Genomic DNA, 24829 nt, shown 5'->3' with positions numbered 1-24829 from the left:
GAGAATATCTGCCTACTGTCCTTGGATATCACTTGTTATAGGTAAGTAACTGTGCTTTATCCCAGGACAAGCAGGCAGCATATTCTCACATTTTACTGTAATCCGCTGTGAACAATTAGATGCTATGGCGGTATATCAAATTTTAACAAACAAACATGTGGGACTCTCTAGCTGCCAGGGTCATTGTTCGTACATTATGTGCAGTGACCTGGTTGTCCCATGCCAGTGTAGCCCAAGCATAGCAAAAGGAGATACAGCCTGCGAGCCATGTTGAGATGGTTCTCGTAGTGACAGGAATTCCAAGTCTGTTTGGATCAAAGGATAGGAACAGTTGAGTGGAAGTTCTGAGAGGTTTAGTGCAGTCCTAATAAGCAAGAGCATGTTTAGAGTCCAATATGTGGAGTGTGGCCTCACCAGGATGAGAATGTGGTCTTGGAAAGATGACAGGAAGGACTATGGATTGATTCAAATTAAATCCTGAGACAACTTCAGGAGGAACCTTGGACGAGTGTGAAGAACCACTCCGTCATGATAAAAAGTTTTATAAGGTGGATCTGAGACAAGTGCTTGAAGTTCACTGACTTGACATGCAGATGCGATGCAGACTAGAAAAACTACTTTCAAGTCAGAAGCTTGACAGATGTAGACGAAAGTGGTTCAAAGAGAGGCTTTAAAGTGGAAAGCACATTAACATTCCAACCAATTGGAGAAGGCCTGATGGGTGGTTTGGAGTGCAAAAGGGGTTATTCCCACACCAACTGCACAAATTTTCAGAATGACCCCCACCTTACCATCTCCAATTTCAATGAAACTTGGCACATACATGCTCTGGCTTGAAAGACTAAGTCCTGCAAAGTTTCAACCTCGAAAACATGAAATTCATATAGTAAGAGGTGCCTAAGTAGAGGCCCTAAACTTTTTGTGAGTGTTGTACGAAATGGGCAACTTCAAGGACCTCCTGTTCAGAGTATTGCTCATAAAATATAAGGGACCTTGTTTCTTCAAAGGTGATAACCATATAACAATTCAAAAAATAATCACCTTGTTTCCACATAAATAAACAACCAAATACTTTTTATGTGACTCTAGATTTCTAAGTGAACGCTCAGACCCATAATCAAACTCTAGTGAAAAGTCACGGAGTCAGTTATAATAGAGACCATCACAGCAAGTTTACTGTCTCTGCCACCTGCAAGGAAAAGATAGATAACTTATCTGAATACAGGATGGCACTGCTCTTGCTCTTTCACTGCTCCGGGTACATATTTAAAATACTAACACATTGCAACTGCCATCAGCCTGAAATTTAATCTACAAGTACAACTTTTTGTACTTAATAAGCTTTTAGAGTTTCAAAGTCTAATCTAAGTTCTCTTCTAATGCCTCAATGCCAAAGTTGGCAAAAACTCAATTCGCTAACTTTTGGCTTCATCTTTGGGGTGCCGTAGATTGTAACAAATTTAAGTTGTGACCTCTTGCTTGGTACACCTGCTCAACTATTGATTACTATTCTTCTATGAAAATTTCAAGGCCTGCTTTCATTTATTTGCAAAGATATTGCAAGTCAAACAGAGCAGCAAAAATAACAAATTTTACCCATTTTTGAAGCCCTGTATTTCAGTTTTGACACCAGCAATCACATTGGCTCAAAAAGCATTTGATAGAGCAACTTTTTCTCTACCAGATATCAAATTTTCAGGAGGGTGTTTTTTTGTATAGGGAAGAAATCTGCAATTGAATTCTGATAGTCACAGCAGCATAACTATTTAAAAGTATTAATTGTATTTGTCATCGGAGGGTTCTTCAAATATTCTAGTTGAACTATGTAACAACTTTACACCACACATAATTTACTGTTTATTGTTTGTTTTAAAACTTAATTGTGGCACAGGGCTAAAAATTGCCAGGTACTAAGAATGTTGATTAGTAGTAGAGAATGACACGGTGACAAAATTCATCACCGTTCCCGTCCCCGTGGATAACCGTGGGAAATAATCCCATGCCATTTTCTAGTGTCTATTTCAACCTCAGTCCTTCTACACCAGCATTCTTCAAAGCAAAGCTTGCAGGTCAGTGGTTGTGCCCAATTATACTCTGATTCTTCCCTTTCTCCTTAAAGAATGACATGAAGATGGTTTCCCGCGGGGACGGGAACGGTGATGAATTTTGTCACCGTGTCATTCTCTAATTAGTAGTAAAGTAATTATGTTAAGCATGCCATATATGTATTTAATAGTTATTAAAATGTTGTCAAAACTTGCGTTGGTCCATGGTGGTTTAACCACTGCCAGTTTATTCAAACTGACAACCCCATAGGCAAGAGGTCACGCCCGCTAGCCAAGCAAGTCCAGCCACGGGTAGGTGGGTTTCTTAGCCAATGTTTCCAAGCCTTAAGTGGGTCTCTTTATGGTTCCCAAGCCATAGTCATACTTATTGCCTAATGTTATGAAATTTATCTTCAAAGATTGAATTGTTGATTCTGTAAATATGTATTGTTGACCAGTTACTGTGCTTGGTGCAGGCAGAATTGCAAAAATGCAGGCTTCAGAAATCCAACAAGTGTCCTTCCTAGGAGGCCAATGAAATGAGTGAATTGGTCCATGAGGATGCATGAAATTTATGAGTGCATTATGCTCTTCAACTGATGTCTTGCAAATGTTTCCAACCCGCCATTTGTTATAATAAACACATGCTATTTATTGCCCAGGTTGGAGATTTTTTATCTTTAGAGATGCATTAACTGGAGAGTCAACCAGTGAACCAATAGTTACAATGAATGATGAACAATCTTTTGATACACAACTCGCATGTATCTTATTTATCCCATCAGGGATAAACTGATGATTTTCATGAGTTCCAGCAATTGTAGAGGTAATCCCAAATCTTTCTTGATTGAGTCTAACAGGCTCAATTTCTTCTTTTGAAACAAACAAAAACTTGAATTTGTTAAATTTTGGTCACAAATCTTAAACAAGTCACTTTTGGCTGTTGTAAGCTGCACGTGCTACTAACCTTTTAGCAGTTCCAATTCTATCGCAGGTGCCATGGCTTGTGCTAAAGAAATTCCACTCAGCATAAGAACATAAGACTTGCTGCTGCTGGGCCAGACCAGTGGTCCATCCTGCCCAGCAGTCCACTGATGCGGTGGCCCTCAGGTCAAAGATCAGTGCTCTGAATGAATCCAGCCTCACCTGCGTACGTTCCAGTTTAGCAGGAACTTGTCCAACTTTGTCTTGAAACCCTGGAGGGTGTTTTCCCCTATAACAGACTCTGGAAGAGCGTTAGTTTTACACCACTCTCTGGGTGAAGAAGAATTGCCTTACGTTTATACGGAATCTACCTCCTTTCAACTTTAGAGTGCCCTTTCGTTCTCCTTACCTTGGAGAGGGTGAATTGTCTGTCTTTATCTACTAAGTCTATCCCCTTCAGTATATTGAACGTTTCGATTGTCCCCTCTCACTCTCCTCTTTTTAAGGGAGAAGAGGCCCAGTTTCTCCAATCTCTCACTATACTTCTCCAGCCCCTTAACCATTTTAGTCGCTGTTCTCTGGACCCTTTCGAGTAGTACCATGTCCTTCTTCTTGTACGGCGACCAGTGCTGAACGCAGTACTCCAGCTGAGGGCGCACCATGGCTTGGTACAGCAGAATGATAACCCTCTCCGATCTGTTCGTGATCCCCTTCTTAATCATTCCTAGCATTCTGTTCACCCTTTTTGCCGCCACCGCGCATTGTGCAGACGGCTTCATCGACTTGTCGATCAGAACTCCCAAGTCTCTTTCTTGGGAGGTCTCTCCAAGTACCGCCCCGGATATCCTGTATTCGTGCATAAGATTTTTGTTACCGACATACATCACTTTATATTTATCTATGTTGAACCTCATTTGCCATGTCGATGCCCATTTATCAAGCTTGATTATGTCATGTTGCAGATCTTCACAATCCCCCTGTCTTTACTACTCTGAATAACTTCGTATCGTCCGCAAATTTAATCACCTCACTCGTCGTACCAATGTCTAGATTGTTTACAAAGATGTTGAAGAGCATGGATCCAAGCACCGAGTCCTGCGGCACTCCACTGGTGACGCTCTTCCAGTCTGAGTATTGTCCATTTACCCCCACTCCCCATTTCCTATGCTACAGCCAGTTTTTAATCTACGTGAGTATTTCACCCTTGATTCCATGGCTTGCAATTTTCCGAAGCAGTCGTTCATGTGGAACCTTGTCGAAAGCCTTCTGAAAATCCAGATAAACAATGTCGACCGGGTCGCCCTTGTCTATCTACCTGTTTACTCCCTCGAAGAAGTGCAGCAAGTTCGTCAGACAAGATGTGCCTTTGCTGAAGCCATGCTGGCTGGTCCTCATCAGACCATGTCCGTCAAGGTGATCAATGGCGAGGTCCTTTATCAGCACCTCTACCATCTTTCTCGTTACTGAGGTTAGACTCACTGGTCTGCAGTTTCCCAGATCTCCCCTCGAACCCTTTTTGAAGATCGGTAAAACATTCGCCATCTTCCAGTCTTCTGAAATCTTTCCTGATTTTATTGACAGGTTGGCTCATTAGTTGAAGCAGTTCAGCTATAGTCCCTTTTAGTTCCTTGATTACCGTATTTTCACGCATATAACACGCGCATTATACACGATTTTACAAACCGTGCATAACCATGCGCACTTTACAATTTTTTTTTTACATAGTTCCCCCCCCCTACGTCCGATTCACCCCGCAGGACCGCTCGCACCCCCACCCCGAAGGACTGCTCGCACTCGCACCCCAAAGGACCGCTCGCCACCCCATCATGGAGAAGCTCCTATCTGACGTCAGAGAAAGGGTGGGACCGCCGGAAGTGGAAGCAGGGCAGCCGCAGGGCTCACAGAAGGGCCGGGACCACCGGAAGAGGAAGCAACAGACGCAGGGCTCACAGAAGGGCCGGGACCGCCGGCAGAGGAAGCAGCAGGACAACGGTAGGAGCTTCTCTATGATGGGGAGGGGGAGGCGGTGGGGGTGCGAACGGTCCTTCGGGGTGGGGGTGCGAGTGGTCCTGCGGGGGGGGGGGGGGGGGTGAATCGGACGTCGGGGGGGGGGGGGCATCAGGCTTTCAGGGTGGGGACAGGACTTCAAGGGGGAGAGGAGAGTCGGGGCGGGTGAAAGGAGAGTTGGGCGGCGACGGGAGAGTCGGGGCGGCATGCGTGGTATACGGGTGTGCGCGGTATATAAAAATTTCTTTACATAAATTTGTGTTCCCCGCGCGCTATACCCGTGTGCGCGTTTTACACGAGTGTGCGGTATACGAGTGAAAATACGGTACCCTCGGATGGATGCCATCCGGTCCCGGGGATTTATCACTCTTTAGCCTATCAATATGCCTGTATACCTCTTCTAGACTGACCGTCAGCCCTGTCAGTTACCCGTCTTCATTTCCAGCATAGAGCCTGATGGGTTCCAGTATGCTGCGTATATCCTCTTCAGTAAATACAGATGCAAAAAATGTGTTGTTTGTCGGTGATTTCTTTATCTTCCTTTAGCACTCCCTTTATTCCATGGTCATCCAACAGCTCCACCGCTTCTTTGCGGATCGCTTCCCCTTAATGTATCGAAAGAATGGCTTGAAGTTTTTCGCCTCCTTGGCTATTTTTTCCTCGTAGTCTCTTTTGGCCCCTTTTACCACCTTATGGCACCCTGCGTTGATGTTGTTTGTGCTTATTTCAGTTTTTGTCCTTTTCCATTCCTTAAATTAAGTTTTCTTGTCTCTGATCGTTTCCTTCACCTCTACAGTGAGCCACGCCGGTTCTTTGTTCTTTTTCCTCTTGAATCCTTTGTTGGTATGCGGTATATGTAGATTTTGCGCCTCGGTGACTGTGCCTTAAAAAGGGACCAAGCATTTTTACAGTGTTTATCCTGTTCTTAATCTTCTTCCCCACCATGAGGTCTCATCCCTTCATAATTTCCTTTTCGGAATTTCAGCGCCGTGGCCGTTGTTCTGGACTGATATTTCTTCCCTGCGTCTAGGTTGAAGCGAATCATATTGTGATCGCTGCTTCCCAGCGTCCCCTCTACTTCTACACCTTGTGTCGGTCCTTGCAATCCATTCAGAATTAAGTGCAGAATTGCATTTCCTCTTGTATTTTCCTTGACAAGTTGTTCCAGGAAGCAATCGCCTACAGCATCTAAGAACTTGGTCTCCCTAGCGCAGCCGGAGGTGCCTAGATTCCTTTCTATCCCCAGATAGTTGAAGTCACTCATGATAACTGCATTGCCTCCCTTGCAGTTGCGTTTAATCTCGTCCGTCATTTCTCCATCAATTTCTTCGGACTGCCCTGGGGGTCAGTAGTAGATGCCGATTTTTGTTTCCAGTCCATTTGTTCCCGGAATTTTGACCCATAGAGACTCTAACTTATCCATCAGTTGTGGCGTGTTCTCTCCAGTAGATTCAATTCCCTCTTTGATGTATATGGCAATGCCCCCACCTTTTTGAGCCACTTTGTCTCTGCGGTATAGCTTGTATCCCGGTAGCACAGTGTCCCAGATGTTTTCCTCAGTCCACCATGTTTCCGTGATTCCGATGATGTCAATGTTATCTTTTTGTGCCATAGCTTCTAATTCATCCATCTTATTCCTTAGGCTCCTTGCGTTGGTGTACATAGACTTGAGTTTGCGGCCTGTTCCTTTCTTGCATGTCCTTCCCTTTTGTGTCCCTTTCGGTCTGTCTTGCCTGTGATCCGGTGAGTCTTCCCCTCTATCCTCCTGCACTGTATCCTCCAGGTACACCGGTTCCCGAATCATTGACTCTCTCTCTCAGTAGACTGTTGCTTTTCCCCTTCTCCCTAGTTTAAAAACTTCTCCACTTCTCGCTTGATGTTGCTTACAAGTAGCCTCGATCCGTCTCTGCTGAGGTGGAGTCCATCCTTCCTGTACAGCTTGCTCTTCCCCCAGAACGTCGTCCAGTTGCGCACGAAGTGGAATCCTTCTTCCTCACACCAGCGCCGCATCCACGCGTTGACTGCTTGCAGTTCCATCTGCCTCTTCTCATAGGTACTGGGTAGCGGCAGGATCTCCGAGAATTCTATCTTCTGCGTTCTGTTCTTCAGCTTCCTTCCTTCAGTACTTCTCTGTTGTAGCTCCTGCTGCTCATGTTGTTCGTCCCCACATGGATCATCACCGCCGTATCTTCTTCCACACTGTCGATGCGGCTCTTGGTAGGCAGGTCACCAGTCGATCCAGTCTTCCTCCCGCTTTGTGGCTGTCGACTTGTCTGATGATGGAGTCCCCCACGACAATTGATGTCCTCTCTACCTTCTCTTGATTTTCCAGCCGCAGGTCTGTGTCCCTGGTGTATGTCCATCTCTCCAGCCATAGGTACGTGTCCTTCGTTCCCATCCATTCTCTCTCATCCTGGCTTGCACTGGATTCTTCTTCTTGTGGGTTCCCTCCGCTGTTTCTAGATCTCGCTGCGGTGTCACCCATTTCTTCCTAGTGGTTGTCCGTCAGGTGGTCCACACTCTCTCTGTAGGTGTATCTCGGCAGTTCCACTGTTGCTGGTGATTCTCCATGGCCTCCCTGTATACCTCCTCTATTAACTTTTCCAGCTCTCTGACTTCTTCCTTGATGGTGTCCTCTGTCTTGATGTTCTCTGCATCTCCGTCTTTCTCTTCCACTGCTTGAAGTTCTCTGCATCCCTGTATCTGTCTTCCTCCTCCATAGCTTGAAGTGCCTCCAGTTCCAGAATTATGTTCACCAGGAATCTGACTTGTTTCTTCAGACTCTTCAGTTCTCCGCATCAAGCGCATATGTAAAACCGCCTCCCAGAGGGGAGGTAGCCATACATATGGCAGATAGTGCAGAAAACTGGGTAGCTCAACATCCTTCTTCTGTCTGCTGCTTCCACTGCTGCCCGCTTGCCAATCTGCTGTGGCTGTGGGTCATTACGGTGGGCAGACTTGATGAGCTGTGGCCCTTTTCTGCCGTCAGTTTTCTATTTTTCTATGTCCTCTGTGCCCGCTGTGGCTGTCCTCTGTGTCTGCCTAGTTGTGTGTCCTCTTCGCCTGCGGTGTCCTCTGTGTCTGCCTGGCTGGGTGTCCTCTGCACCTGCTGTGTCCGCCTGGATGTGTGTCCTCTGCACCTGCTGTGTCCTCTGCGCCTGCCTGGCTGTGTGTCCTCTGCGCCTGCTGTGTCCTCTACGCTTGCCTGGCTGTGTGTCCTCTGCGCCTGCTGTGTCCTCTGTGTCTGCCTGGCTGTGTGTCCTCTGCACCTGCTGTGTCCTCTGCGCCTGCTGTGTCCTCTGTGTCTGCCTGGCTGTGTGTCCTCTGCACATGCCTGGATGTATGTCCTCTGCGCCTGCTGTCGTCTCCTTCTGCTCTCCTTTAAAAGGTGGCTTGTCCCTTTTCAAGGCCCTTTGCAAAGGCGCTCTCGACGTCGGGGGTGGGCGAAGCTAACTCTCGCCGATTCCCCTAGTCTCCTGCCTCTTCTCTCCCCTTTCCAAACTCTGATTTGACTCCCTCCCATTTGCTTTTCTATTTTCTCTTCCTTCTCTCTGTACCGTTCTCTCCTGCTTGCCTTGCCAAGCTTCGATGAATACCAAAGTCAGAATAGTGATAGAGATTAACAAAGTTTTTATAGTTTTTGTATTGTGCAGCAGAGCCAATATCTTATGTACTTAACATTAGCAGAGAGTAAGTTTTTTATGTGAAGAATCAACTTTTCCAAAAAAACAGGTAATGCCACTGTATCATGCCTTAAGCTGTCACTAATGATATAAACACTCATGCATGAATTTCACTGTTGATTAGCGATTAGCGCATGTGCGCTGCGCCAAGCTCGAGGTACTTAGGAATAATGGAATTGCTAGGCTAAAAGATGCTGGGAACAAATATGTGGAGAGTGATGAGGAGAAAGCAAATGTGCTAAACAAATACTTCTGTTCTGTGTTCACAGAAGAAAATCCTGGAGAAGGACCAAGATTGTCTGGCAAAGTTACACGAGAAAATGGAGTAGATTCTGCGCCGTTCATGGAGGAGGGTGTTTATGAGCAACTTGAAAAACTGAAGGTGGACAAAGCGATGGGACCAGACGGGATCCATCCCAGGATACTAAGGGAGCTCAGAGAGGTTCTGGCGAGTCCTATTAAAGACTTGTTCAACAAATCTCTGGAGACAGGAGTGATTCCTGGGGATTGGAGGAGAGCGAAAGTGGTCACAGGGATGAAGCAGGAAACTACAGGCCGGTGAGCCTCACTTCAGTTGTTGGAAAAATAATGGAAGTGTTGCTGAAAGAAAGGATAGTGTACTTCCTTGAATCTAATGGGTTACAGGATCTGAGGCAACATGGCTTTACAAAAGGTAAATCGTGCCAAACGAACCTGATTGAATTTTTTGATTGTGTGACCAGAGAGCTGGATCGAGGACATATGCTAGATGTAATTTACTTGGATTTCAGCAAAGCCTTTGATACAGTTCCTCATAGGAGGCTGTTGAACAAACTTGAAGGGCTGAAGTTAGGACCCAAAGTGGTGAACTGGGTCAAAAACTGACTGTCGGACAGACGCCAGAGGGTGGTGGTTAATGGAAGTCGCTCGAAGGAAGGAAAGGTGACTAGTGGAGTCCCTCAGGGTTCGGTGCTGGGGCCAATCCTGTTCAATATGTTTGTGAGTGACATTGCTGAAGGGTTAGAAGGAAAAGTGTGCCTTTTTGCAGATGATACCAAGATTTGTAACAGAGTAGACACCGAAGAGGGAGTGGAAAATATGAAAAAGGATCTGCAAAAGTTAGAAGAATGGTCTAATGCCTGGCAACTATAATTCAATGCAAAGAAATGCAGAGTAATGCATTTGGGGATTAATAATAAGGAAGGAACCGTATATGCTGGGAGGAGAGAAGCTGATATGCACGGACGGGGAGAGGGACCTTGGGGTTATAGTGTCCGAAGATCTAAAGGCAAAAAAAACAATGTGACAAGGCAGTGGCTGCTGCCAGAAGGATGCTGGGCTGTATAAAGAGAGGCGTAGTCAGTAGAAGGAAGAAGGTGTTGATGTCCCTGTACTGGTCTTTGGTGAGGCTCCACTTGGAGTATTGTGTTCAGTTTTGGAGACCGTATCTGGCGAAAGACGTAAGAAGACTTGAGACGGTCCAGAGGAGGGCGACGAAAATGATAGGAGGCTTGCGCCAGAAGACGTATGAGAGACTGGAAGCCCTGAATATGTATACGCTAGAGGAAAGGAGAGACAGGGGAGATATGATTCAGACGTTCAAATACTTGAAGGGTATTAACGTAGAACAAAATCTTTTCCAGAGAAAGGAAAATGGTAAAACCAGAGGATATAATTTGAGGTTGAGGGGTGGTAGATTCAGGGGCAATGTTAGGAAATTCTATTTTACGGAGAGGGTAGTGGATGCCTGGACTGCGCTCCCGAGAGAGGTGGTGGAGAGTAAAACTGTGACTGAGTTCAAAGAAGCGTGGGATGAACACAGAAGGTTTAGAATCAGAAAATAATATTAAATATTGAACTAGGCCAGTTACTGGGCAGACTTGCACAGTCTATGTCTGTGTATGGCCGTTTAGTGGAGGATGGGCAGGGGAGGGCTTCAATGGCTGGGAGGGTGTAGATGGGCTGGAGTAAGTCTTAACAGAGATTTCAGCAGTTGGAACCCAAGCACAGTACCAGGTAAAGCTTTGGATTCTTGCCCAGAAATAGCTAAGAAGAAAAAAAAAAAAAAAATTTAAATTGAATCAGGTTGGGCAGACTGGATGGACTATTCGGGTCTTTATCTGCCGTCATCTACTATGTTACTATGTCACTCATATATATTACTAGTTCAATATTATAATTTATTTATTAATGTTAATCTTACATGTCTCAGAAATCATATGTGTGATGGAGTTCCATCAGGTGTGAAATCTGCACCTCTCCTGATGGTCTCTGAGTCTATACTGGTCCGTTCCTTTTATATTTTTCACAAGACAGTATGACGTGTCACTTGTCAACCAATTCATTAACAGAGGCTGTCCTTAGATTTGGACAAAGGCAATTAATTCCTTTACAAGTTTTCAAAGACTAAGTATTTAAAATCATATTTTTGTTTACATTAATTTCTGAATATGTATAAACATTTTATTACATATCCAAAGAAACTTTGAATCCAAAACTGCTTTCTGTGTCAGACAAAAACTTGCTTTGGAAAACTGACAGTTTCAAGTTTCACTGACACACACACCGAAGACCCAGACCCCTTCTTATGCTGGAGGCTGGTACAGTGTCTCTGATTCTAACTTAACCATTTCCAGATGTTGCCTCAGGATTTCTCCTTAGAGTTTCTTCAGGTTTAAAATATATAAAATATTGGAAATTAAGTACAAACCATTCTTTCACATATCTTTCATAACATCCATCATTCATTCGGGGCCCCATTCACACATCCAACACGGTATATTGCATTCATACTTAATACAAGAAGGCTTTCTCTGTTATACCCCATTGGAATGTGAAATCAAGCTACCCAGCTCAAGCACATTTGTTTTCAATTAGACCACGAAGCTCAAGGCGGGTAAACCTGAACAAAGAAAACAGAAAGACAGAACCCAAAATGGAGTCATTAGAGTTCTTTACCTGATTTCCTCTATGATTCTGGCCCACCTAACACCTTACACAAATAGTGAATTCCCCTTTTCCTAAGCTATATATCGGTTTCCTGATCTTTTGTTTATTATCCTGACTTTTTCAAAGTGTTTGCATGTATATAAGACCCTCTGATCAGAACTAGGAAGGTCTCTGTCACGCCCTGCTAACGCTTCTGTGTAGTATGCGCCAACTCAGGCCTCTTCACTGTTAAGGTGGAAATAGATAACAAACAGGTGAAAAGTAGCTTGGCTATTTTCTCAATGGAAACCCTGAATAGCATCTTGAACAACAAAGGAATATTTTTCTGCAAAATCCATTAAAACAACAAGTTCATCAGGATTTAAATTTTCTTTGACTGTTTTCAAGTAATGTGCCTGATATTTTGAAATATAATGATGTATTGAAAGATTTGTAATCTTTTCAGCAAGCACAACTATAAAATCTTCGACTGCCATTTGTTTCACATCTAGAGTTGCACGATCTGTTTGGATCCACTGCTTGAAAGCAATCATTTCTTCAGGATCAATATTCTTGTATTCACTGAAAAGGTAGGCTTCAAGTGCACCTTTACCATCACACCTTTGGAGCATACAATTTTTTGACTCCAAATTGCAAACTGTTTTTCCCATTAAATCCTTATAGTCAATCCTTGACTATGCTACTTGCATCAACTTAACATTCTGATGTGCAGAGCATACACAAACTGAGTGCATTCCAGATGAACCACCATTTTGTTCTTAATTCACAGAATTTTGAGAAACTCAACTCTGGGCCATTTTTATTGCGATATTCAAAAAACATCTCTTTTAGATTGCTTAGCAGCAACCTCTTTTGCTTTTGAACTTTTTCCCCATCCACTCTGATTGAAATATAGTCTTTTTTCAGGACACAGCCTATTGTACTCATCTTCATAAAAGTTGGATACCTTTTTTGGCACATCATCTGAAAGTGATTCGCCTTTCTTTTTACTTGGCATTGCTAGTATGCCACTTTCTATTTTAAGCTGTCTTGCTTGTCTAGCCAGTCTTGTTGAAATGCTGAATTCAGAAGAGGAGACCAGTCTCAGCAAAGGCAGCAGCTGGATTCAAATTAAATTCAGACAGAAGAAACAGAAAATCTGAATGGCAACTACTGCTATCGAAATCAGCCAGACAAGAGAGCTTCCGAAAGGAAGCATCGCCAGATGCCATGTACTGAAAATTTCCCGATGCGCCTGCCAGCTGCGCCAAACAAGCAGGGTCTGAGGAAATGGCATTCAGAGGAACCAAATAAAATCCGGTGAGCAGAAACTCGAGGTACAACTATACAATGGGAGGGATGTTATTGAATAAGAGTACCCAGGAAAGGGACTTGGGGGTAATGGTGGACATGACAATGAAGCCGTCGGCACAGTGTGCAGCGGCCGCTAAGAGAGCGAATAGAATGCTTGGTATAATCAAAAAGGGTATTACAGCCAGAACGAAAGAAGTTATCCTGCCGTTGTATCGGGCGATGGTGCGCCCGCATTTGGAGTACTGCGTCCAATATTGGTCGCCGTATCTTAAGAAGGATATGGCGTTAGTCGAGAGGGTTCAAAGGAGAGCAACACGTCTGATAATAGGTATGGAAAACCTGTCATATTCTGAGAGATTGGAGAAGCTGGGTCTCTTTTCCCTGGAGAAGAGGAGACTTAGAGGGGATATGATAGAGACTTACAAGATCATGAAGGGCATAGAGAGAGTAGAGAGGGACAGATTCTTCGAACTTTCGAAAAATAAGAGAACAAGAGGGCATTCGGAAAAGTTGAAAGGGGACAGATTCAAAACAAATGCTAGGAAGTTCTTCTTTACCCAACGTGTGGTGGACACCTGGAATGTGCTTCCAGAGGACGTTATAAGGCAGAGTACGGTACTGGGGTTCAAGAAAGGATTGGACAAATTCCTACTGGAAATGGGGATAGAGGGGTATAGATAGAAGATTACTGCACAGGTCCTGGACCTGTTGGGCCGCCGCGTGAGCGGACTGCTGGGCACGATGGACCTCGGGTCTGACCCAGCAGAGGCATTTCTTATGTTCTTATGTACCCACTCTGCAACCATGGCAGGGTACTGTTGAGGTACATGCTGTGCGTCAAGAGAGTCCCCAGACTCGGAATGCAGGCAAACTGCGCCAGACTCCAGAATGGCCCATGGGCGAGATTTTCATCGGAAGGGACGGACCCAGGCCGGCTCCCCACCCCAAAAGGACATGGAGGAGGCAAAGTCTGAAGCTCCCTCCCCTCCCCGCCGCACTATGGCATTCGTTTCAAATTTGATCTGGCGCCCATCCGGCACAATGTCCAAATCCAATAGATTAGGGGCTGGGGATCCCATCCCAATCGATTTTAAGTCAAATTGAGGGGGTTTTGATGTAGAATTTAAAGTTAGAAAAAGAGATCAATTTTAAAATCCAAGATGACCACCATCACAAATATGTGCCAAAAACAACATCCAAAAATAAAAAAATAGTGATTTGGGGATCTGGGGAGGTGAGGGACCTGAACCCTACTCATAGAAACTGTGAAAAATGGGTTCTAAAATGGTTTTCCAAGCCTACCCCGAATTCCCCATAGGAAACAATGGAGTTGGTCACAGACTCCATGGTTCCTTCTGCCTGTCAGCATTTTTCAGCAGCTGAATAGAGAAAACATGGACTTTTCTGCCCCAGTACAGCTCCAAATGCCCAGAAATGGAGACCTTTGACTGCCAGCTGGCCAGAGAACAACTCCAACCTCTGCTCCCACGGATCCTCTGCCACACGGTCGGGGACAGCCTTTGCCCTGAAATCTGGGTGGATTTCTGTCCAGACGCACTCAGCCTGCGCTTGAAACCTGTGACTATGGGGTCACCGGCCAACAAACTCCACAGGAGGGACCCCGGGTACTTCCAAGAAAATGGCACACAACAGGCTGGCTTAATAGATCTACCAGAGTTTCTCTGTGAAGCTGCATTCCGGCTCCGCAGGACTGACTGATTTTACCACTGGGGGAAGTGTACCATGTTCTTTGAAAAGATATGAATTCCTGCAATACCCAGACTGAGGGTTAGGATTGAACAATTAGTGTATGGAATTCAGAAGGGACGTAACAGAATTCCTGCTGTGTGTTGGGGCGTGGCTTGGGAGTGCACGAGGATGGTCGGGTAGGGCAGAGGCTCTGTACATACAGACATTAATGACATAAAATACTGAAATAAAATTTTCATTTTAACTGAAGAAACGAAGGAAAATACAACGTGATGGCTTCAGGAAAACAAAACAAGTCTGAAATGGGGATTTCTAATACCGGCAGTGTTAAGAGATCTAAGCCAGAGCCGGCAACACCCTCAACGTGTCCGTTGTCAAGAGAGAAAAGTGACATTGATTTCTGGAAAGAAATACAAGAGATAAAAGAAATTCTTCTAAAAAACGCCAAAAAGCTGGATGAAATACAGGAAGAAGTAATGACTTTAAATAAAAGAACAGAAGTGCTGGAGATTAAAACAACAAAAATGGAAATGAGAATGGACAGTTTTGAAGCAGAAAAAAGGCAATATAAACTGGACAGAGAAAAAATCTTTACACTCACCAGGGAAGTCGAGGATTGCCAGAATCGCATGAGACGGAGTAATTTGAGACTTTTGGGCGTACCGGAAGGGGTGGAGAAAAATAATCCGGTTTCATTTGTGGAAAATTTTTTGATCAAAGTCCTGCCCCTCAAATCTAATTACCCGATAGAAGTTGAACGTGCACATCGCATACCAGTGAAAAGACTGGATACTTTAAAAGGTCCTCGCCCCATAATTTTCAAGTTGCTAAGACACCAGCAAGTTTTAGAGGTGTTAAGAATGGCTAAAGAACATGCAAATTTAAAATGTCAGGATGCCAAAGTTCACATCGTTCCTGATTTCGCTAAAACAACGGCAGATAAAAGGAAAAAATTTCTAGACATGAGGCCGAAGTTAAGAGAAATCGGAGCTAGATTTGGCCTGATATACCCTGCGATTATGAAAATAACTATTGACAACAAAACTATGAGCTTTGATGAACCTGTGAAGTTGGAAATGTTTTTAAATCAAAGGGAGCAGCCGATGTCAATTTAATTTGACTTATTTACTTCCTGGAGTTGGAGTTGATTCTTCTTGGTTTTTATTTGATTTTATTTGTTATTCATCTTTAATATATTTGAGAATCTGCTAACTGACAGTTTGGCTCTGTTTATTTTGAATGGAAACTGTGAAATGGAATGTTGATGAAAAAGGCAGTTTGTCTCTCTGTGAGCATTTAATATCTCTTTCTCAAAGGATGACTTTTAAAGTTGAAATGATTTGTTCCTTTGCTGTTACATATCTTAATAAGATATTAGAATCTCTGATATATGTTATTGCAATATATTCATGAAGATAAGATATTAATATACAGAGCTTATAGTGGCAGATTTAGATCATAGGTTATGATGAGTTAATGGAGGTTTTGATAAAAATTCAGTACAAAAGATTTCAGTTAGCAAAGATTTTCAAGGGACTCTAGTTTAAGGTTTAGTAGGCTTCTTTGAGAATATTTAAGGGGAATATATGTTTTTAAAAATAAATAATAACAATAATTAAAAAAAAAAAAAGGAAAATATATTATTAATGCTTAACTTTCATTTATAGGTTTCTTACAAGTCTGATACTTTTAGCAGACAGAGTTTTACATTCTTTTTTATCATTTATAATGTGAGTGGAAGATCTTTATTTAGTTTCTTATTTTGATTTTTTAATATTTTGAGAATATTATATAAATTATTTATAAAAATACATATGATTATTACATACAATATTGTTTTATAATTGAAGTCTGTATAGAGCTTTTAGTTTAGCTTTACTTGGTCTTGTATGTGCAGTTCCAGGTTTTATCAGCCAATATTAAGGGTGGGAGAGGGAGGGATGGGAGGGGGGTTAAAGGGATTTGATAATTGGGGTAGAGATGTTGGATTGGGAGATATAAATGAAGGTGGTATTTATTCATTTCAAATGATTTCAGTTTTTTGTTCAGATATAATAATTGGAAGAACTTTTGTAAAAATTATTTGGATTGATGGAGATTAAAATTTTTTCACTCAATGTTAATGGCCTTAATCACCCAGTAAAGAGAAAAAAAATGTTAGCATTTTTAAAAAGGCAACAGGCTGATGTGTATTATATTCAAGAGACACATTTATCAGTGGTTGAATCCAAAAAGCTAGAAGATAATTGGGTGAAACACTGTTTTTTCGCTCCCGCAATAGGGAAAAAGGCAGGAGTGGCTATATTAGTGAACACAAAATGTTTAGCTTCATTTAAAATGATAGATTTTGATCCTTTAGGGAGATGGATACGAGCGGAAATGAGAATGGGAAATAATACTTTGACTTTATTAAATATCTATGCCCCGAACTCGAATCAAAATGATTTTTTTATTAATATACAAAAATTAATACTCCCACTGGCTGCTTCTAATTTAATAGTAGCTGGAGATTTTAATGCTGTTATGGATCCTTTTTTGGATAAAAAACCAAGCAAAAATATAAAATCATTAGGGTTAGATAATTTGGTGAATACTTGTAATTTGAAAGATATATGGCGTATTCTTCATTTTAATGATCAGGAGTTCTCTTTTTGCTCACCAGTTCATAAATCTTTTTCAAGAATTGATTACATATTGGTATCAAATTCCATAGTGCAACAAGTGACACAAGCTTCCATTGATCCAATTATTTTGTCTGATCATGGAGGAGTGTGGATTACACTTACACTAGATAATAATGAATACAATAGATCATTATGGAGGTTTGATAATACATTGGTTTCAGATTCAACTTTTCTTGAAGAAATTAAGTTAAAAATTTTGGAATTTTTCCAAATAAATACCTCAGCAGATATTAATGCGGAAATCTTATGGGATGCATTTAAAGCTACTATAAGAGGTAATATTATTTCTCATTCTGCGTATATTAAAAAACAACTTATTAAACAATTTTCAGATTTGGAAAAAGAAATTAAATTGCTGGAATCCAAATTAATAGATGATTGGAATCACAAAAATTTGCAAACTTTATTAAAGGCTAAAGGCAAATATAATGAAATTTCTTCAAAAATGGCAAGGAAAGATTTGTTTTCTCTGCAAACCTTGTATTATGGAAAATCTAATAAGGCAGGAAGTTTACTTGCAAATTATCTTAAAGCAAAAAAGAGAAGAATAAAAATAAGTGCAATAAAAGATGAGAAAGGAAATATGCATAATCAAACTAATAACATTTTAAATCAATTTTTGGCTTTTTACAAAGAGTTGTATTCTTCCGAGTCTTCTATTGATAAAGTTCAAAAAGGTATGGAATTTTTAAATCTTCTTGAGGGTCCAAAGCTTCCTGATCATATAAAAAGAAGTTTAGAAGAACCTATATCATTAAAAGAATTAGAAACAGCATTGAAGTCTCTTAGAGTTGGATCCGCTCCAGGTGGGGATGGTTTTACTGTGGAATTCTATAAAACATTTCAAAAAATTCTTTATTACCCTATTTACTAAATTTATATCAGTTTCAACTTAATAAAGGTTGTATTAAAAGTACTATGGCAGAATCTATGGTGATTGTTTTGCCAAAGCCAAATAAAGATCCCACTATGGTTTCAAATTACAGGCCAATATCATTAATTAATGTTGATGGAAAATTAATGGCTAAAACACTGGCATTAAGATTGGCAAAGGCTCTTCCTTACATAATTGATGTACATCAAACAGGTTTCATTGCTAACAAACATTCTTCTAACAATACAAGATTGACATTTCATACATTAAATTTAACTAAAATGATGAATGAACCAGCTTTTGCTCTTTCATTAGATGCAGAAAAAGCTTTTGATAGGGTAGAATGGTCATTCATGTATCAGACTTTGGATTGGTTTGGTGTGGGTCCTGGTTTTGTTCAAATGATTAAAACTTTGTATAGCTCCCCTATGGCAAGATTATACATTAATAATAATTTATCTGAGAGTTTTAAATTACATAGAGGAGTTAGACAAGGATGTCCATTATCTCCTTTGCTGTTTGATATTGTTTTAGAACCCTTATTGATAGCTATTAATCAGACAAAGAGGATACAGGGTATTCCCTTGAAAGAATGGGAATACAAATTATCTGCTTATGCGGATGATATTTTATTATATTTGCGCAATCCAGGTTCAACTATACCATGTTTGTTAGAATTGATTGAAAGATTTGGAATGTTTTCAGGATATAAAATCAATTGGAATAAATCTGAAATTCTTTCGCTTAATGTGCATTGCATAAAATCTATGTTTGATTCATTTCCTTTTGTATGGAAAGAGGATGGATTAAAATATTTAGGAATTTGGATTAAAAATTCAATAGAAGATACAGTAAAAGAAAATGAAAAACTTTTATTAAAAAAGGTTTTGGAATTATGTGAACAATGGAACCCATTACATATATCTTGGTGGGGAAGAGTTCAAACCATAAAAATGATGATATTGCCTGTGGTTTGCTATCAAATGTGTATGATTCCGGTATTTTTTCAGAACTCTTTTTATAAAAAATTGAATGCAATAATTATTAAGTTTGTTTGGCTTGGCAAAACACCTAGAATTGCTTTGGTATCTTTACAGAAATCAATTAAGGAGGGTGGGGTAAATTTCCCAAATTTCTATAGGTATCATCAGGCCTATATTTTACGTCAAGGTATGTATTGGGTCCTCCCAGATCTCATTGAATACACTCCAGATTGGTTATACTTGGAATGGCGACTCCTGTCTCCTTTACATCTTTGTCACATTCTCAGTATCAAGATGCCCAGATTGTATAAAGAAAATAAACTTTTATTAGATACATGGAAAACTCTAATATATGTAAGTAATTTAACTGAAATTCCTATTAGTAAATCGACAAATCAATCTATATGGCTAAACTCCAAGATTCAGATTGGCGGAACTAAGATTGTCTGGAGGCATTGGTTAAATGCAGGAATACGAACTTTAAATGATGTTATTTCAAATGGAAAAATGCTTGAGTTTACACAATTGCAAAATAAATTTGGACTGAATAAATCACAATTTTATAAATGGTTGCAATTGAAGCAGGCCATTCAGGCAGGGTTCCCTGAATGGAAAACTTTAAATTTTCAATACAGCATGGAATTTTTATGCTTCCAGGCAGATTTTCTGGGTCACCAGGCCGCACAGTGGTATAAAGTTATTAGTGAATTGGTTAATAAAAAACCTAAAAATGGTCTTAGGGATATTTGGAGCATTGAGATTAATCATCAAATTTTGGCATCTCAATGGCCACAAATTTGGTCTTGGAGAATAAGATGTACACTGTCAGCATCTATGAGACAAACTTGGTTTTTTCTTTTGCATAGAGCATTTTGGACCCCTGTTAGATTACAAAAATTAAATAGTTCAATGTCTAATAGATGCTGGCATTGTAAGCTTGAAGTAGGGACTTTGGATCATCTTTTATTTTTCTGTCCCTATATATTAGCCTTTTGGAATTCGATCTGGGATCAAATAAATTCTTTATTAGATAATCCTGTAGCATTAACTTATGATACTGTGATATTTGGCATATCTATGAGGAAAAAGAGTCAGATATCGGCAAGTAATAACAAACTTTTATTGATTATGACAGGAGTTGCCATGCAACATATTACTACAAATTGGAAAGATCACACAAGACTTAATTTTAATTTCTGGTGGAATTCACTATGTCACATATATAGAATGGAACGTTCAATAGCAATACAAAATGGAAATTATAAAAGGTTTAATGAAATATGGGGGCCATTGACATTGTTTTGTAATGAATAAACACCATTTTATTAACATTATTTATGATTGGAAGGGAAAGGGGAGGGTTTATATAAATGAAAAAAAAAAAAAAAATGTAAAAAAAGAAATATGACAAAGATTGATTCAATTAAATAATTGTATGGAAAGGGAGGGGAGAAGAAGGGTTTAGATATATATACCTTTGTTATGATCTTGATAGATTTATCAAGTGATGTTAGTAAATCTATGTATTACTTATATTGTACACTTGTTGAAAGTTTAAAAATGAATAAAGAATTATAAAAAAAAAAAGAATTCCTGCTGTCATTGTTGGATATTCTAACCTTCATGTGCTCCTTTTTGTATTTTGTGCTGTTGAATTTCCAATAAAAAGATTAGATAATAAAATACCACAGGTAACCAAGTTAAACCTCAAATATCTGGTACAAAACTCTAATCATTTTATACTTTAATACCATTAGTAAAGAACTTATGGAGCATTACAAATAGAATCAATACAGACCTGCTGCACCATTTCTTCAAACTTCTCCTTCTCATATTTCTGCAGAGCTTTATAGTCTTCAACAGAAGTCACATCCAGTTTGTGCTTTGTTTTTGGTTTTGGTGGCTCAAATGGACAAGTAAGAATTGCAATCTTTGCATCTTTTACCACCTACAAAAATAAGTAAATGAAATTCAACTGAATATTATTGTTAGGCTCAACAAATACTGTGCATCAGGTTGTCAGAACCTAAAATTTCATCTTGGCAAGGTAGATTAGACACCTGCCACTAATCAATACAAAGTTGAGAAGTTATTTTATACACCAATACAACTTTACTCAACAAATAATGCAAAATCTCATGGTCTGTTGCTCCGCTCATTACCAAAAGATTATATTCTTACCTTGATATTCTTGTTTCTGTTAATATACACAGGAGTCCGTACTTTAGCTGTCGATTCCCACTAACCGCAGATCTGTAAAAGGGTGTCACTTTAAGACCTTTAGCTCCTCCCCTTCTGCAGTGAACAGCTCCCTCTTCAGTTGGTACCAAAGCAATCGAACTCCACTGAAAACATAACATGAGAGGAGGAGGGGCATGGGGAACTTACCCGGCAACAAACATTCTGTTTTGCTCTGAAACTAAGGCAATAGAACAATGATCAAACATTTAAACACCAAACAAGATACGCACATGAGTATCTAGAAACCAACCTGCTAAGTGCAATTAGTACCACCCCTCCAAAAGGAAAAAGGCAGTACCCTTTTCTTGTAGTGATGTCTCAGCTGAACCTTAAATACAATAGAAGAGGCTCCTTCTACTAACCTCCCCATAACATCTGTCACCCTCTGCTCTTTCTCCGAGATCACTGAGGAGGAAACCACACATCTTCTCTCATCCTCTAAACCAGTGGTGCCCAAAAGGCCAATCGCAAGGGCAATGCAAGTTGATCGCGGAGCCCATCCCGGGGTCCGCAATAGACTCGCGTTGCCTTTGCGTTCTCTCTGTTTCCCCGATGCCGCAAAAGCCAGGCCTGCGTCGGGCTCACAAGTCTCCTCCCCCGTCAATTCTGACGTCGGAGAGGAAGTTCCAGGCCAGCCAATCGCTGTCTGGCTGGCCCGGAACTTCTTCTCCGATGTCAGAATTATGTGTGTGGGGGGGGGGGCTTGTGGCCTGGATTCTGCAGAGAGATATCGGCGGTGGTGGCTTGGAAGGCAGGGAGAAAGAAAGAGGAGGGTGCGGGGAGTGAGCAGTAGTGGCTCGTGGCCAGTAGGGGGTGATATCTATGGGACGGTAATGGAATGGACGTCAGGACATGATAGTGCAGTATTTTTGTGGAATGTTTCTACAAAAGTGCTGGTTTTTCGTATGATTCTGGGTAACTCTAGTTAGATACAAACAAGGCCATGCCCAATAGAAGCGTACGAAAAATTGGTGAATAAAAATCTGAATATGGATGTAGCCAAGGCCAGAAAAACACACTACAGATTAATATTAAGGAAAAGCATAATAATATTCTTTTTATGTACTTTGCTATTAAGCTAGATCATGGAGGAAATCAGGATATACATGGACTCCATTTTGTTCTCTGTCTTTCTGTATCTACTGTGTCTTGAACTCCATGTTGTGTTCAACTTTTTTCCCTGCCTTTGTTCAGGTTTTCCCGCTTCTAGCATCGTGGTTCTAATTGATACCAGATGTGCCTTAGGCTGGGTAGGAAGAGCATATTAGATTACGTATCCCAAACTGAGATATAACATGTATTAAATATGAATGACATATAATGTATGTGAAGTTATGAATGTTTGGGGCCCCAAGTATGGATGGATGAAATAATCTATATTTAAAATGAAATGGTCTATATAAAGAATACTAAGGAATCCTGAACACAACATCTGGAAATGGTTAACTTAGAGTCTGCTGTTCCAGTCTCCAACATAGGAAGGCTTCTGTGTGAGTAGGTGAAATTTGAAGCTGTCAGCTCAAGGAGAGGGGGAAAACAACCCCTCCTTCTCCTCGATTGCCTTCTCCTTTTTTCTCCGAGGGCTGAGAATATATCAGCACCTTTTTAACAAATGCAGATTTCTCTTAATATACCTTTGTGAAAAGGATAAAAGGAATATTGGATATGTTATAAAATGTTAATGTATATTCAGAAATGAATGTAAACAAAACAAATGTAATTTCTGAAACTTTTAAACATGTAGAGTTCTTTGTCTAACTTTAAAGACCACCTCTGTATTTGATTGGCCTACAGCCAATGATGTCATACTGAACTTAAGGTATATAATGGGGAGCTTCGAAGTATCGAGTTGAGCTCGTTATCAGAAGGCCAGCATTTTGGCAACTATAACGACCTCCCGCTAACGCAACTATTCTTTCAACTATTCTTTTGAGTTTCATGATTGAAAAATAAAAACAATAAATAACTAATTATATTTTGGTAAAATCTTGCGTTAGTGTTATTTTCCATGTTTTTTGTTATTTTTTACACCTTGAGTGAAAGCTAGCAGCTTAATTGGTAACTGCAGCTTTATGAGTGCGCTGGCGTCCAATGCCCATGCTCAGGAGGGAGCAGGGAAGGAGAGAGAGAAAGAAAGAAAGGGGAGGGGGCAGGGAAAGAAGAAGAAAAGTTGGACTCATGGAGGGGCAGAGAGAGATGTTGGTTGGGAAATGGAATGAGGTCTGGAGGATGAAAAATATTGGATGCACAATCAGAAGGAAGTGCAACCAGAGACTCATGAAATCACCAGACAACAAAGGTAGGAAAAATGATTTTATTTTCAATTTAGTGATCAAAATGTGTCTGTTTTGAGAATTAATATCTGCTGTCTATATTTTGCACTATGGCCCCATTTTACTAAACTGCAATAGCGTTTTTTAGCATCGGGTGCAGCGCAGGGCATTCAGTGCAGCTCCCTGTGCTAAAAACCGCTATCGCAGTTTACTAAAAGGGGCGGGAGTATATTTTTCTATAGCTGTTATTAAGGCGACATTGCATATTTTAAAGTCATCTGCCTTGACCTCTTTGAAAAAAACACAAACAATAAACCCCAAATATAAATTATAATTAACATTTTCTCTGCGTATTGTTGGTAGATCATTTGACTTGGTCATTTCAAAAGTAGCTTGCAAGCCAAAAATGTTTGGGTACTCCTGCTCTAAACCCACTACATGCTCCTTCTACCTGATTCCTACTCAGTGTTTTCTCCCCTCTGTCATCCCTCCTGTCACATCCTCAACTTATCGCTCTCCACTGCAACTGTCCCTGATGCCTTCAAACATGCCGTTGTCACACTCTTCCCTCAAGAAACCCTCACTGGACCTCACGTGTCCCTTCAACTGTCGCCGTATTTCCTTCTTCACTTTCTTATCCAAGTTACTTGAACGTGCTGTTCACCGCCGTTGCCTGGACTTCCTCTCATCTCATTCTATTTTGAATCTGCTTCAGTCAGGTTTTTGCCTGCTGAATTCCATGGACACTGCCCTTACTAAAGTTTCCAATGACCTGTTCCTGACTAAATCCTAACACCTCTACTCTATCTTCATATTTCTCGATCTGTCTGCTGCCTTTGATACTGTTGATCACTGCCTACTCCTTGATACACTGTCCTTGCTGGGATTCCAGGGTTCTGCCCTCTCCTGGTTTTCTTCCTATCTTTCCCAGTGTATACCATGGTGGCTCCTCCTCCACAGCCTTTCCATTATTAATTGATGTACCTCAAGGCTCTGTCCTGAGACCACTCCTTTTTTCAATCTACATTTGCTCACTTGGAGCGCTGATCTCCTCCCATGGCTTACAGTATCACCTCTATGCTGATGACTCCCAGATCTACATCTCTGTGCCAAATATCTCTTCTGAAACCCAGACCAAAGACTCAGCCTGCCTGTCTGACATCGCCGTCTAGACGTCTCACCGC

The 24829-nt window shown here is 41.0% G+C and overlaps 1 protein-coding gene across 1 annotated transcript in view; it reads right to left on the bottom strand.

Annotated features, from left to right (window-relative positions):
* Nucleotides 1-24829, bottom strand: part of CCT5 (chaperonin containing TCP1 subunit 5) — a 145781-nt gene that overhangs the window by 74057 nt on the left and 46895 nt on the right. The window contains exon 6 of the mRNA XM_033929813.1: nt 20930-21079. Coding sequence (XP_033785704.1) covers nt 20930-21079 — 150 coding nt within the window. The remainder of the gene's footprint in view (nt 1-20929; nt 21080-24829) is intronic.

This window comes from Geotrypetes seraphini, chromosome 2 (assembly GCF_902459505.1).
Source record: "Geotrypetes seraphini chromosome 2, aGeoSer1.1, whole genome shotgun sequence".
Classification (NCBI taxonomy): Eukaryota; Metazoa; Chordata; class Amphibia; order Gymnophiona; family Dermophiidae; genus Geotrypetes; species Geotrypetes seraphini.
Note: the sequence above shows the minus strand (reverse complement) of the source record. Positions and strands in the feature narration are given on the sequence as shown.